The sequence below is a fragment of the Crassostrea angulata genome, chromosome 8 (assembly GCF_025612915.1).
Source record: "Crassostrea angulata isolate pt1a10 chromosome 8, ASM2561291v2, whole genome shotgun sequence".
NCBI lineage: Eukaryota > Metazoa > Mollusca > Bivalvia > Ostreida > Ostreidae > Magallana > Magallana angulata.
The window spans coordinates 37,713,637-37,728,897 of record NC_069118.1 but is presented as its reverse complement, the minus strand read 5'-3'; the positions used below and the strand labels follow the sequence as shown (position 1 = coordinate 37,728,897).

Sequence of the window (15,261 nt, the reverse complement as noted above, 5' to 3'; positions counted from 1 at the left end):
GGTAAAATAACTATGTTATTCTTCGCTTCTATCAATAGTATATTCAGTGATTTACATTCTATTCTAACCACAAAATAGACAACAGCAGAAGTACGGACGTAACGTGTGCAGTCTTTTCACTTTTAAATACAGAATAAATCTTCAATTTGCCGTGATTTCAACAAATCACACTAACAAATATGTCGAGTTTCGGGATCTGGTTTCATGTATATTTAACGTGTTGTTTAGTTTTGTATACTGGTAAAAGATTAATCAATAGTTTATTATTGTAGTTCATATTTAATTTACGGTTAGCTATGATATTTAAATAACTTTCTCAATCGGAATGTAAAAAAATTAAAATATCATTATTAACAGTAAGTGCAACGACAGCCGAAGACTGGGAAGAACAATGGGATTACGTAACAGTCCGCCCAGGAGCCCGGATGTTTTACTGGTTGTACCAGACCACGTCCCCTGGAGGAAGTAACAATGTCCCTCTTATCATGTGGCTTCAGGTAAGAGAATGAATGAAAAGGCATTAAAATAACAGGGTTTTTAACGAAACAGAAATTTAGAGAGCACTTTCCAATGAGATTTTATTAATGAAATGCCATTGATAATTTTGTAGGGCGGACCAGGACAATCATCCACTGGTATGGGGAATTTTGAGGAGATAGGACCGTTAGATATTTCTCTGAAGCAGAGGAATACAACTTGGGTATTTCTGATCTGATCTGATTTTAAAAATGATATATGAAATGCAAAATTTTAAATAATAATTCGTATGCTCATTGTATTCAATTTGTTTTTCTTTAATTTTACTTTAATTATAACTTTATAGTACTTAAATTTAAAAACAAAATACTAAATAAAGATTTCGATGATGATGATGATGATGATGATGATGATGATGATTATGATGATGTAAACAGCTTTCAGAGGCGAGCCTACTGTTTGTTGACAGTCCCGTTGGTTCTGGTTATAGCTATGTTGAGTCAAAAGACCTTTATTGTAACAGTACAGAGATGATAGCGGAGGATATGATAACATTTTTGAAAATTTTCTTCAGCAGTGTCATTGGGAAAAAGTTTCAGGTAAATTCAGTTATCAGTATCTTATAGCATTGTTTTAGCAATTATAGACATTTGATCAGTTTTAAAAATTATTTTACTAGAAAAGTTTCTTTCATTTCTGATACGTATATCTTTGATGACCTGCTTTTTTTTTTTTTTATCTATTTTTACCATTAACTTTGTTTGCAAATTAAAATTTCGTTTTCCTTCAGGAGACATGTAAAATGCACAAATAGACATGTCATTTCTTGATAAAATTATTAATTATATGAGTGAAAATTCAAAATATGAACTCCTATTCAATTTGTATGAATTTAGAATTACTCTATTTTGTTCCATTTCTTGACGTCGCAAGGGTTTTGTTCTAAAGTTTTAAATCAAGATTGTAACAAATCCATTATTACTATAAAAAAAATCAGTCTTTTTCATATCATCAAGAGTTTATGCCTCGTTAATTTTTTTTAAGGTTTGCTAATTAATATTAGTTCTTTAATAAGAATAAATTAATTATGTACTTAAAAAAACCAAATTTGTTATCTATAAGAAAGTGTAACAAGGTATCTTTATGTAAAAACATTATATTGGCTGTTATTTTTAAAAATTAAAACCTTATTATCTATTGTGTAATATATCATTTTTAATTCTGGAAGATATATTTACTGTTTTGGAAAAAGCCACCTTTATCTAGGTGTGAAAACTGAGTTAAGTTCTCCCCCTGAAAAAAAAGATAGGATCTTTGAAATTTTTTTCTTTATGTGTGTGGTTTTGTTTATATTATTTCAGCAAGTTCCTTTCTATATCATGACCGAGTCTTATGGAGGCAAAATGACTGCTGTGATCGCAGATCAGCTAATTCAAGTGAGTTATAATTTAGAATATCAGTACATATGCACCAAAACATGCTTAACTGTACAATTATGTCTATCTAAAAAATGTTAACGTACATGTAACACTAGTTCAATGGTAATATCCATGCAGAGAAATGCGTACGTTTCAAAGGTAAAAAAAGAAGAAAAATTGGTTTCCTACACACAATTCATAATGTGTTCAAGCGTCACTTTTCTTTGGTTTCTGAGTCTGCCTCATTTCGTTATTCCAATTCTTTTTATTTTTACATTTGACATCCTCAAAATAACCACTAGGTCAAATAGTATTTGTTAGCATGGTAAATTTAATTCTAGGCAAAAAAAAACTAACAATATTGTTTAAACACTGCTAAAAGAATTTGAGCTAAAAGTTATTCGATGTCAGTGGTAAGAAATATTCATTCATTGAGAGTCTTAATAAATATATAGTTCTTGAAGAAATCAGGCTTCGATTCGATATGTCACTGGCCCATGATACATGTCACCCCCTGCGCTTGCGTAGGTATGAAAAAGAAGGGAAGCTTAGTGTTTTTGTGTTGGTCCAACGTTTAAACCTATTTTTCTCATTTTCAATCGCTTTACTTACTTTTTAAACACTGAATTTTCAAAGGTTCATCTTTTCATTTGATTTATAAAACATGTTAAAATCGTGTAAAAATGCAATATTTGCTAAGTCTTCGGTTTCTGTGTCACCATGTCTCTTTCTGAATAAGAAATTCTCTGTGATTTTAGGTGGGTTTTTTTTTGGTCTGTTTGGTTTTTTTGTTTGATTGTTTGTTTGGTTTTTTTTTTCGGAGTGGGGGGGGGGGTTGTTTTGTTTTATTTTTTTGATGTATTGATTTTATATCACTTATACTTAAACAAACATTACATCATTTTTAGGCAATATCAGAAAAGAAGTTGGAGTGCTTATTTGTAGGAGTGACTTTAGGTGCACCATTTATACACCCAGAAGTGACGGTTCAAAGTTGGATCGAATATGCTGTATCTAATGTAAATACCTATCTAATGTAAATACCTATCTAATGTAAATACCTATCAGAAATGTCTCCCTGTTTGGTACATGTACATCTGATTAATTTCTGCTTCATTTGTAATGCTTAATTCAATCTACTGAGTAATTTCTCCTCAATTTAATAAGAAAACCAATTGCTGAAATCTATACAGTCCAATTCTTACATATTAAACGTAGAAAGAAAGATATTAATGAAAACAATAAGATAATAATATACATAATGCTTTGTTTGAAAACTCACGCGGGCTTTGAAAGTAACGATAATTGCCAGAAAAAGTAATAATTAGCTAACCCGAGTTATTATATATTTTTTCTGCAATGTTTGATATTTCGCGTGAATTACTAAAGAAAGCATGTTATACTTTTTATAGCTCAAAATATGATAAAAAAAAAAACTCATTGATATTCGAAACGCATGGTTTTTTTTTAAATATAGCAAGAAAATATTATTCTTAATGTATTTACTACATCTTTCTACTAACCGTATGGTACTAATTTTTATATGAGGCTCTAATTGACAACACTGAGGCTTATACTCTGACGCAACAGTTCTGGAAAATCAAAGGCTTCATTTTAACAAACCAGTGGGAGCAGGCATATAATTCAATGTTTGAATTTGGAGTTCTGTTCCAAAAGTATACAAATTATGTTGATATGTACAATATGTTGCTTTGGGGTCCTTCCAATGGGAGAGCAGTGGTATCCGAGACGGTAAATAAAGGTATTTATTTAATAAAATATACAATTTTTAAAAACCCGCTGTTTGATTTGATTTTAGTCGAAGCAAGTAATTTTGCATATGATATTTTCTTAAATATTAAGAAATAAAATTTAAATAGAATTCTTTTTGTAATTTTATTAAGTTCTATTCCTCATTATTTATCTATTTATTAATCTTTTTCTCAAATGAACATGTTTTAATTCCTTAAAGACAATTAAAGACAATGAATAATATTTTTGTAGGCTTGTTAATTTCTTCCTCAAATGAGAGAGCTTTATGGACCTTGATGAATGGAAAAATAAGAAAGAAACTAAAGATAATCCCTAAAAACATTGTTTGGGGAGGTATTTGTCAATCGAACACCAATTGACGGTTTTTTAAAACTTTTTTTTTTTAAAGGTTATAGATTTTCCCTGATATTTTTTTCTCCCATAAAATGAATTTGGAAAAAAAATATTTTGAATAAAAGCATTAATTTGTGGTTTTTTTTTTCTTTCATTAAGGACAAAACGGATCAGTATATGAAAGTCTTAAAGGTGACTTTATGAAGCCCGCAGTAAAAACAGGTAAAATATAACGAATGTTTGTTTACGGCATTGGTATCTAATAGTTCTGTAAAGAGGGATGATTTGAAACATTAAAAGTAAATAAGTACAACCGTGGATGTCGTGTATAGTCCATGAAAACATTTTTCTTTGGCGGTAATGAGCAAATCAGCAATGAAGTGATCAAAATCCCATGACGTTTTACGGAAAATTATATGAACGTACGTCAGGATGTTTTTTCCTTCAACCGGTTCATTAGATTTGATTTTACAAATCACCTAGACACCCTTGAATTGGATTGATGAAATCGTGCAAATATTGGAACCTTTTGGTTAATGTTGTCAAACACATTCTCAAAAAAGTTAAAAGAATATACTTTTTGAAGTTATGGACTATCTAGTAAACCTTAACTTGAATAAGACCTAACGAAAACTAACTTTTCTCGAAACAAAAACTATTGCTTATAAAATATCAACAATAGTGATTAATCCATGAGTTAACCCATGACATGTGCACTTCATCAGAAGAACCCATACTTTTCCCCTCATTGTTAATCTAATAATCTACATGTACCATTGAAAACAAATTAAGGACGAAATTATTGAGAAATTTTTTTTTCAAGTTCTTAATTACAATATAACAATGGTCAAAAATAAACTGATTTCTAAAACTTCAACTTTTTATGCATTTTTTTTTAGTCAACAAGCTAGTTTCACAAACAAGTTTGCAGGTAGCGGTTTACACAGGCCAACTTGATATCATTGTCAACACTCTTGGTAAGTACAATACCGGTATATATCATAACGCATAAAAAAAGTTATATTCACTTAGTATTTCCTCTTTTATTTTATATATAACCTGACGAGACAGACGAGGCTGAAATTTGCACAACACAACTTGTTCTAAATGCGTTATTTTAACTCTAAAATTACTTTCAAATGCAATGGACTACAAAAATTGAAACCATTGCATTAAAAATATACCTAACTGTCAAATGCAGGTGATGCATTTTTCTTCAATGTTAGCTTACTTTATACCCCCAAAAAAACACCTTAGAAAACAACAGAAAGTTCGTTAAGTTTTTTTATCCAAAAAGTAAATAAATCTTTCATGTTCTTATTGAATAATTTTTTTTATATTGAATCAATCTTTTTAAGTTACAAATATATTGAAGGTACATTGAAATGGGTGAGCACACTGGACATTTACGGGAAATACACCGAAGCCGACAGGCAACCGTTCCCATGTCCTCAACAGATGAAAAACACCTGCGGATTTGTGAAAACCTACAAGAACTTCTCCATGTTCTGGATTATGAACGCAGGTCATATGGTAAGTTACATTGTTATACTTTCATGTTAAATACTGAAATCTGATTGGTTAAGACGCAGTTAATAATATTTACTATTACCCTCAGCGTTAGCAACGCACTTGGCAACGGGTAACATTAAAAAATGTTACATGCGCGAAAATTATGCGCGTACGGTTCGCTGTAGAATTCACGTTATTCCTATATAAAAGCAGTAAAATGTTCTTAAAATTTTTAAAAAAGACATTCAGTATAACAAAATAAATAGTGCCTGTTTGGGAGGATAACAGTTGAAATTGACACCCCTCGAAAACCATTGTCAACCTCCGCTTCGCGTCGGTTGAAAATGGTTTTCTCGGGGTGTCAATTTCAACTGTTACCCTCCTAAACAGGCACTATTTATATAATATTATTACATTGCTAATACAAAACACCCATATGATTAATCTTTGTGATTATTAACAAGTATGTAATCATTATCCAAGCAGCATATTAAACGTAAAAAACAAAAGCAAGAGGCATGGAATTAATGTTTGTTTTATTCAAGATAAATTATTGAAAACGTTTTAAATATGTATGCCTTTATGAATAAGATAGTACTAAGTCTTTCAATCTGATAAATAAACAAAAATGATTAAAATGGTTTCTATTGTATCACATTTTGATACAGATTTGTTTTATTCTTATGATAGAATATATATCTCTAATGAAAAGAAAAAATCATGTCATTGTAAATACATGTAATTATATAATTTTTAAGCTTTTTTCAGTTATCATGTGTTTGTCGCTATAATCAATATGCATTACGTTTGCATTGTTTATTAAAAACATTGTTAAAGTAACATATATTAGCGGGGTTTTTTTTTGCAGTTTTGATATTATTTTCATAATGTTTTAGGTACCTAAAGATAATGGTGCCGCTGGACTGGAAATGGTCAAACGGATTTTGAGAACGAATAAAAAACAAAAATAGTCAAATTCTTATACGCAAGATCTTATTTGACATTTTAGATATAATTTATTGTCAATTTAATATGCAGGAGCTTATTTTCCTAAATCGCATTTTTTGTTCCACAAGACAAGCTTTAAGTATTAGTAAACACAGTGCATACTTTGTCAAGTTGTTGGTATTTTATACTAATAAACAAGTGTACTTTGCGTGTGTTTTGTTGTTATTGAAGAATAAAAAGGGTTTTTTTTAAAATCACAATCTTAGTCGAAAACCTATGTCCAAATGTCAGGAATAATTTACGACCAGATTAAGTTTTTGCATAATTAATAATGCAGTATATGTATTAATCCAGATTACCCCCGGGACATATCAGGGATGATTATATTGTCGTGGTGGGGTCTGGGTCCGAGGCCTGTTTTCGGTAACTTTACCATTTGAATTTAAGAAACAAGATTGATATATTTACAATGATTTGTCTATGAGAAATATTCTTTTCATGGATAATGCTTACATGTACATACATTTGTAGGCATTGCCTGCTGTCATATGCATTTATGTAAATAATTATATATTTGCATAATGAAATATGTCCAAATTCAAATTCTGAAATATTCTTTTGAATCAATTAGTTTTAAAATATACAGTTTCTTATCTGACAGTTTTTACCTGAAATATCTCTTTAATTTCAATCTTGTGCATCAAGTTAGTAAAATATACATGTATCGCAATAGTTTATTCAGAATCGCCCATAAAATGGTGTCTGTGACTAAAGAGTTTGATTAAAGACCCATTTCACGACCGTGCGGTTACTGGAAAAGTAGGCGGGGACTAATTAAAAGAGGTGTTATTTACCCGGGGTGACCAGGGACCGTCGAGGTGCTATTTCCTTTACACAATGACATGTACAGGACGCAAAAATATTGAAAATATACTAGTTGTGTATAAAGCGATCGGTAAAAATCTCGAATACAAATAAATTAAATTCATTTTATCTCAACAAATCTCTTGATTTGACCTATAATTCATTTGAGAAAAAAAGTCTTTTGAACTGTCATCACTGTGTTAAACTGTATAATTAATAAAACAGATTCTCGATTAGAATTTTTTTCTTTTCTCATAGGCTTACGTACGGGTTGTTTGACAATTTACTCGGGAAATTTGAGTTACCTAAATATGATATAAACTGCATCGCTTAGCAACTGCATTTTCATTTTTTTTTGTGTATGCAGCAAATCTATTTCTTATCTGGTACATTGGGCAAAGCCAGACACGAAAATGATTAAATTTATTTTTTGATAATGGGGATAATGCATAACATATTTCAACTGGCTTCAATTGCATGTGCTTTACTAGCAGTTTGACATGATGTGAAAAAACATTGATGTGAAAAAATGTTAATTATGCTTATAAAAGTCAATCTGATCTTTAAGAGGATCAGTGTGAGAGAAAAAAACTTTTTTTTTTAGTTTATAATAATGTTAATGTACATGTTTTTTTTATAATGAAGTTATTTATTTGATTAGAATTTGAAAAGAGGATTCATGTTGAAACACTTAAAGATTCTTAAATATACCATTGGAGAAATTATTGTTTGACCAGCTCGTTTTTTTCAATATCACTGTACCTAATTTACAACAAAGCGTATTTCTTTTTCCGATCTTAAACATTTACTCCAAGTTGCTGAATATTATTTTCCTGTAATAAATTAAATGATGTACTAAAATTGACCTTTATATTTGATTAATCCCCACTCTCACCCCATCCCCGTTCTTAACGACAAAAAATTAGATTCATTATTGTTAACGAATCATCATCCTATCAACAAATAAGAAATTCAATTCCAGGATTTGTGACTTATGATTGTTTTTTCAAAGTGCCTCGATACTAAAAATGTTGATGTAGAACCTTCAAAACGCACTTTAAAAAATGTTTTCATTGTGGGTTGACTTGGTCCCAAAAACAGTTTTTTAAAAAATGTTCAAAGTGCGTAATTTTTCAAGGTGCTTAGTAACATAGCACTATAAATATCAAACGGTGCAATGTAACAAAAAAATTTGTTTTGATAAAGTAAATTAGTTGGGTCGATTATGTAAAGTATTTCGGAATAATATTTACGCGGTAACTCCAAAATCGTTGTACAATTGGATTTGTTAGTTTTAATTAATTTCTGTAACAGTTCGAATTTAGAATGCATGACCTCTTCTTTTAATTGTAACACGTAAAAAATCATAACTGAACACATTATATGAAATATCAATTTATTTTTACACTGTCTGGTAAATTTTGTTTCATGAATTTGGACGCAAGTTCAATTTTCTTTATCGTTGAATATACCTGTATTGTTGACTTTTCAACAAATCTTACGGCATTATTAAATTATTTCTATACCGGTCTTCTCATTAACTCTGAGCAAACATGAACTGCCAGGTAAATGCAATACTTATTTTTATATATCAATACTTGTTATGAACTCAATCACTCTTCTAGTGATTTTAAGGTTCGATTTAAAAAACCAAATACGAGCCATTTAAAAATGCATTCAAAAACAACTTGATTTGGTGCAACGCTGTCCGACCCTCAAAATGGCGACTGCTACTGAAAGCGAGCCTATGCTAAATATGGAGACACTTTCTATCCAGTCCGGTAGTATGGAACTGTTTGCTTTTGACGAAGAAACAACAGATGTTGTTCTCTGCGTTGACGACAAAAAATTACATCTTTCTAGAGGGGTTCTAATGCTAGCTTCTCCGGTATTCCGAAAAATGCTGGCCTCAAATGGAAAGGAAAAACAGAATGAAATAACTCTTCCAGATAAATCTTATGAGGAATTTGTTCTTTTCCTTCGATGTGTCTGTCCTCTGGAATATGTAAAACTAAATGGTAAGAAGTTGGTATTCTCTCAATTTAGATCGATTAGGAAATAATCAATGCAAAATGCAAACCAAACTACGGACACTGCAAATATATGAACGATGTGAACATTATTTAAGGCTGTATTAGCTTTAACAATGCATTTGAACGCAAATTTTAAGATTTTAAGGAATTCATATATTCATATCAACACAGGTTGATTTATAACCTGTTAGAACAGGACCATATAGATTTTTAAACTACAAAATCTTTTTCTTTCTGTTTATACGTGTAAAAACAACATGATCTAACATGGATATATATCGTCATATCGAACAACTTCTCTCAAATGTTGACATTAATTAATACAGTTACTTTGGGTTACCCTACCTGGGTTTTTTCCTTTCTACATTAATCAAACGGATGCATTGAATACCGGTTTAAAACCATTTAGTTTGATGGTTCTGATTTCAAATGTAAAGAATTCAAAGGGGACATTTAAGCATTGAATCATTATTTTTTGAAAGATGTAGTCTCATAACTGCAGCGGTGTGTGCATACAAATTGAGTAACGCGCGCTAGCGCGTTATGATAAATTATATGCACACACCGCTGTAGTTATGAGACTATATCTTTCAAACAATAACGATTTAATGCTTATATTTACATTCTTTTTAACTTCTTGCCTTGTCTGCAAATGTGATTTATACGTCAAATTTTCTGTTTAATCATAAGGGTAAGTTCAAATTAATGGAAGAGCCACTGTAACAGCCACAAGCGTGAACTTTGATTCTCGCTTGTGACGTTGCATTTTAAAGCGTTCAAAGTTTGTGACGTCATAATAAAACTAGTCATTCTAACCTTTGAATACCCTGTGTGTGTTACGGTCTTATAACTGCAGTGTCGTTTTACACACTTTACATGCAACAAATATTTGGAATGTAAATATTGTTAGTTTGGTCAACCTAGATAATTTCTGTGTAAAGAAATAAATTGCCGAGGATCAAAAAATAATTTGCCAATGATGTTTAACACGTTATAAATTTTAAATTTCGTTATTATGCTTATCTCTCCATTTACAGAAGACATCATTGAAATGGTTTTGCCATTGGCCAAAGAATACCAAGTCAACTCACTACTGCATAAATGTGAGGACTGGCTATTGACTGAAATCGAGTTCATTGTTGGTGAAGTTATTGGGCATGTGAAGGAAATACAAACAAAAGTAGAATTTTTTGCAAAATGTTTGCTTTATGGAGCTAAAAACGAGTTGAATACTCTGTACAATCGAGCGTTTGAATTGCTCCTACCTTATAATCTGATTAGATACCAACACACATCATTCTACAAACTTTTGCCTGACAAAAATAAATGGCAGCTTCTAGAGGCTAGAATGATGAAAATTGAGAAAACCCAGCACATTGCAGATGGATCATTTCCAACCGAGATAGAAATTGAGGAAGATAGTAATCAGATAGATAGCACTTCTCCACTCGGATTTGAATATTAAAATACAATAGATAGAAGAAAAAACCGAAATATAATGAAACAAGAAAATACTTGGATAATAAAATAATATCATAAAGAATTTAACAGTAAATATGTACAAATTTAATTAATTTCATATTTGTATAGAGTCGTTGTATTGTGAATTTACCTGACTTTTTGGGCTAAAGCTGAAGTCTTATGATATGTATTCACAATTAAATACCAAGTTTATGTTAATACATGTATGTATAGCTTAAACATGTAGAATAATTTTCCATATCTTAATTTAAACAATATAATCGAATGCTTTCTTTGATGATTCATTTAAGCATTTAATGCTTATATTTACATTTTTTTTTAACTTCTTGCCTTGTCTGCAAATGTGATTTATACGTCAAAATTTCTGTTTTATCTTAAGGGTAAATTCAAATTAATGGAAGAGCCACTGTAACAGCCACAAGTGTGAACTTTGATTCTCGCTTGTGACGTTGCATTTTACAGCGTTCAACGTTTATGACGTCATAATAAAACTAGTCATTCTAACCTTTGAATACCCTGTGTGTGTTACGGTCTTATAACTGCAGTGTCGTTTTACACACTTTACATGCAACAAATATTTGGAATGTAAATATTCGACATTGAAGAAATGCGTTAGCGGGTTATGTAAATTTTTCCTCAATGATCGCTACCTTCATAACCCGCATAAATCATCAAAGAGAGCATTTTATTGTTGATATTAACATCTTTTTTTTTTAAATAATTGATAAATTGATTATAAAAAGTAAGTAAAATCCACTAAATTACTGTTACTGTACATAAGTACGGAAGCTAAAAAACAGCCAAATCGCCTCCTGTGACACTTTGAATCAGACATCATCGTGGTTATTCCGTGAAGTCCGTGATTTTTCTTAGGTAGATGTAGGTTTGGACCAATCGACAAACAGTGCGTGTCGATTTCAGTCTTGTCAGTTTTAGCCGCTGTAGATTTCGACCAACTGATAAACGGGGCGTGTAGATTTCAGTCCGGCTGTTTTTATAGAGCAATGAATTAACTATAAGTTTAAGTAAGAGGGAATAATACTTGGTATATGTAAATATAACACTATATTCTTTCAAAATAGCCTTGTTGTACTAAATTTACACAGTGCATTGTTTACATTCCTTATAATTATGCTTTCTTGGTGGTCGTAAACTCCGTTATTTAGTCTCAAATATGCAAAAACGTTTAAATTAGCAAAATTTAAAAGCTCCTTATCACCTTACCTATTTGTATTATGCGTGGAAATTCTAGCAATGTCTATAAGACAAAATAAAACAATTTAGAGGTACTATGATAAGTGACACTGAATTTAAAATAAGTCAATTAGCTGATGATACAACTTGTTTCCTTGGTGATGAAGAGTCAGGATGTGAAATTTTGAATATCATGCAAATATTTCACAGCTTATCTTTGTTAAAGATAGATCTAAACAAAACTGAAGCAGTATGGATAGGATCAAAAAGAAATCATAAACTAGGAACTTTGCCAGTAAAATGGTCCAAAGGAGACCTTTTCACTCTAGGTATATGGTTTAACAGTGAAGATGAAAACAATGCATGTCATTAATAAAATTCTGAAAACTAAATCTGAGGACTTAAAAGTAACCCCTAATCTTTTGAAAATGCGCAATTTATCATATCAAGGAACAATTTTGGTGACCAAACAATTAGAACGGTCAATTGATGATAAACTGATGAATGGAATTACCTTTAAAGAACTCAGTATCTGAAATTCTGTTTTGGTTTAGTATAGAACTTGTTATGCTCTTTAATATCACCTGTGAACGCTGGGAGATAAAGTAATGTACCGTGAGATAAAAGAACTAGTTTGTAGAACAAAAGTAATTTGTTCAAAACATGATCTAGTTGATGAGCTCCATCAGTTAAATTGCTAAATTGTTTTACAATCTAGATCACCATTCTTACAAGTGTACATGTACCTTTTTTCATACTCAAATGTAATATTTGCGCAACTTTACAATGTAAAGAGTATAATAGCATTAATTAAATGATGTAAAACTATATAAATTACGTGTATTACGGAAAGAGAGTTAGCTCTCTTTGTTAACCAATATCCAATCAAGACTCCATTTGTTTCTTGATCTTTATTTTTCTCGCGCTTTCTTATATCTAAATATGTTAATTTGTTACTTATTTGTATTTGCGCTTTATGTCAGTGTTATGAACATAAATTCATCGTCATTGTTTAAGAAAAAGTATGCACACTTCGTCATCAATTCTTGTCCTCATTTATCTTCTTTCCACTGAGCTTTGAACTTCATTAGATTGTGTTTATATGTTTTATTGTATATAATTTAAAAAATGCTGTTGTTTAAAAAGTCAAGTGAAGTTTGTTTTAGGGCAATGAATATGATATAGACGACATATTCCAGTACACATAGTTGTTTTATTGCATCATAGAGTGAATAACGTTGCCATTTCGGTTTTGCAAACTTTTAATTTATTTGCAAAACTGGTTTTGAACTAGTTTTAAACAAAAACTAGTTTTTGTATTTATTGGCTTTAAACTGAAACAAGTTTCCAGAAAACCTAAACCACCTCTGAGTGTGGTTTCGGGGGTTTTAAATCCTTTCAAGATGGCGGAAAGAGAAGTGTTCGAAAGAGAGTTGATGCTCAAGTGTGGCACATGTGTCAAAGAATGAACTCGTCCTAACGTTAAACATAATTTTTATGTGTCTCAAAGGATCTATGATAGTACATATAATACTGTCAAAAATAATAATGTGGAAGAGGGCGATTCCACTGTGAATTACTCTTTGCAATTTACAACAGGCAAACGAAAAACTTTCAAAGTGGTTGATGAAAAAAAAAAAGAATTCGTTGAAAGATCTGCTCATAACATTTTATTTTAGTACACATTGCAATGCATGTAATAAGCATACATAATGCGAGTGTAATGGCAGCCATTTTTCTAAACTAATTTTCCATTTAGTGCTAAACCTTTAAACCACCCAACTGGGTTCAAACAGATATGAAACTATTATCAAATCATAAACCTAAACTCGAACTAGTTTTTGATCAATAAATTCGCCCTAATTTCGTTTTTCTAACCGCACAGACTTCCGATTTCCTACCTGCTTTCTGGTCACAACTGAATGCATTCAAACACCATGTTGTTTTTCCTTGTATAGACACAAATGAAGGGGTGGATCACATTACATTTAATGATATGATCACAATACATTTTATATCTCTTATTTTCTGTTAAAATTTTATATTTTAATATGTATTTTATTTTTCAAAATTGTATTCCATGTGCGTTCATTGTATACTAGAATAGCAAGACAATTATTCCCTTACTTTTGAAAAAAAACACTTATGAATACAGAAATAAATGCAACTACATATATTTTTTAAAATTTAAGGTAAACATATGAAAACTGTTAAGATAAGTTGATTATGTTTTAAAAAATCGAAATAAATAATAGATAAATATTGAAATAAAAATAATTTTGAATGTACTGAAAAATTGTAGTTTAAATTCTTAAGTTTATTAGGTCAGATTACTTTCCATATTGTTGATCAATCTGTCTAACTGTCTCTTTTTTCTCTCTTCTTTTTAAATCTGGTAGCAGTAATCCTTTTTGCGGTTTTATTTTTGTTTGTATTTGAAAGAGTTATGTGCAATGATCTTGATTACATAATGCATAAATACAAGAGTGATGTGTGACCAAATCCTTTCTATTGTACAATGTTTAATGTCATTATTATGTACCATATGGTGTGCCAATAGAATAATTACTGTAAATTGATTTAACGAAATCTGAAATCCTCTCAAAGTCATCAAAAAGCTAACGAATCGAACATTTATTCAGAGATAAGAAACAATTGTAACTTGCACTCATTTAAATGTTCACATTTGATAGATTTTAAGAGTAGTCCGTGATTTCCACAAATTTGGGGTATTCCTGGCCTGACCCCTGATTTTTTATTTGGGGGGGGGGGGGGGGGTTACAAGTCAAGCCTCCCGGACATCACTATAAAACATAATATGCCAATTGCAATTGCAAGGTGAACTACCGTTACAATAACTTTTTAAAAGGAGGGGGGGGGGGGGTAATCCGAATTGAACATTACGTTAAAATCTTTATTATTCAACGACATTTTATCCTATACATTGTATTAAACTAGTTTTACAGTACTCATAGGATCATGAATCAATAAATCAATAGATATTGTAGGGTAAAAATGATGGATAATTAAAAGAAGATATATTGAATTTTATTTGTATTCAAATTCATTTACTTTTTTTGCATCCATTTGTAAAATCATACTATTTTACTATTAAATGTATTAATAATAATGATACGTATATACATATTTAATTAAACGCTGCGCTCGCCCAAACGGTCGCACTGTAAAACATATTATATATTCAGCATTCCTTTTATAATTCCTTA

General features: G+C 30.6%; 2 protein-coding genes across 2 annotated transcripts; both read left to right on the top strand.

Annotated features, from left to right (window-relative positions):
- The first annotated feature begins 140 nt into the window (after positions 1-140).
- Positions 141-6,669, top strand: LOC128157707 (retinoid-inducible serine carboxypeptidase-like). The gene is made up of 12 exons (XM_052820311.1): positions 141-240; positions 358-497; positions 611-700; positions 915-1,076; positions 1,839-1,913; positions 2,804-2,914; positions 3,444-3,657; positions 3,900-4,001; positions 4,161-4,223; positions 4,901-4,978; positions 5,377-5,534; positions 6,410-6,669. Exons 1-12 carry the CDS (start codon positions 180-182, stop codon positions 6,482-6,484), a joined length of 1,329 nt encoding a protein of 442 aa, XP_052676271.1. The 5' UTR covers positions 141-179; the 3' UTR covers positions 6,485-6,669.
- Positions 6,670-9,012: 2,343 nt separating this feature from the next.
- LOC128160506 (kelch-like protein 38) lies at positions 9,013-12,695 on the top strand. Its single transcript, XM_052823837.1, has 2 exons — positions 9,013-9,343; positions 10,396-12,695. Exons 1-2 carry the CDS (start codon positions 9,046-9,048, stop codon positions 10,821-10,823), a joined length of 726 nt encoding a protein of 241 aa, XP_052679797.1. The 5' UTR covers positions 9,013-9,045; the 3' UTR covers positions 10,824-12,695.
- Positions 12,696-15,261: the final 2,566 nt, after the last annotated feature.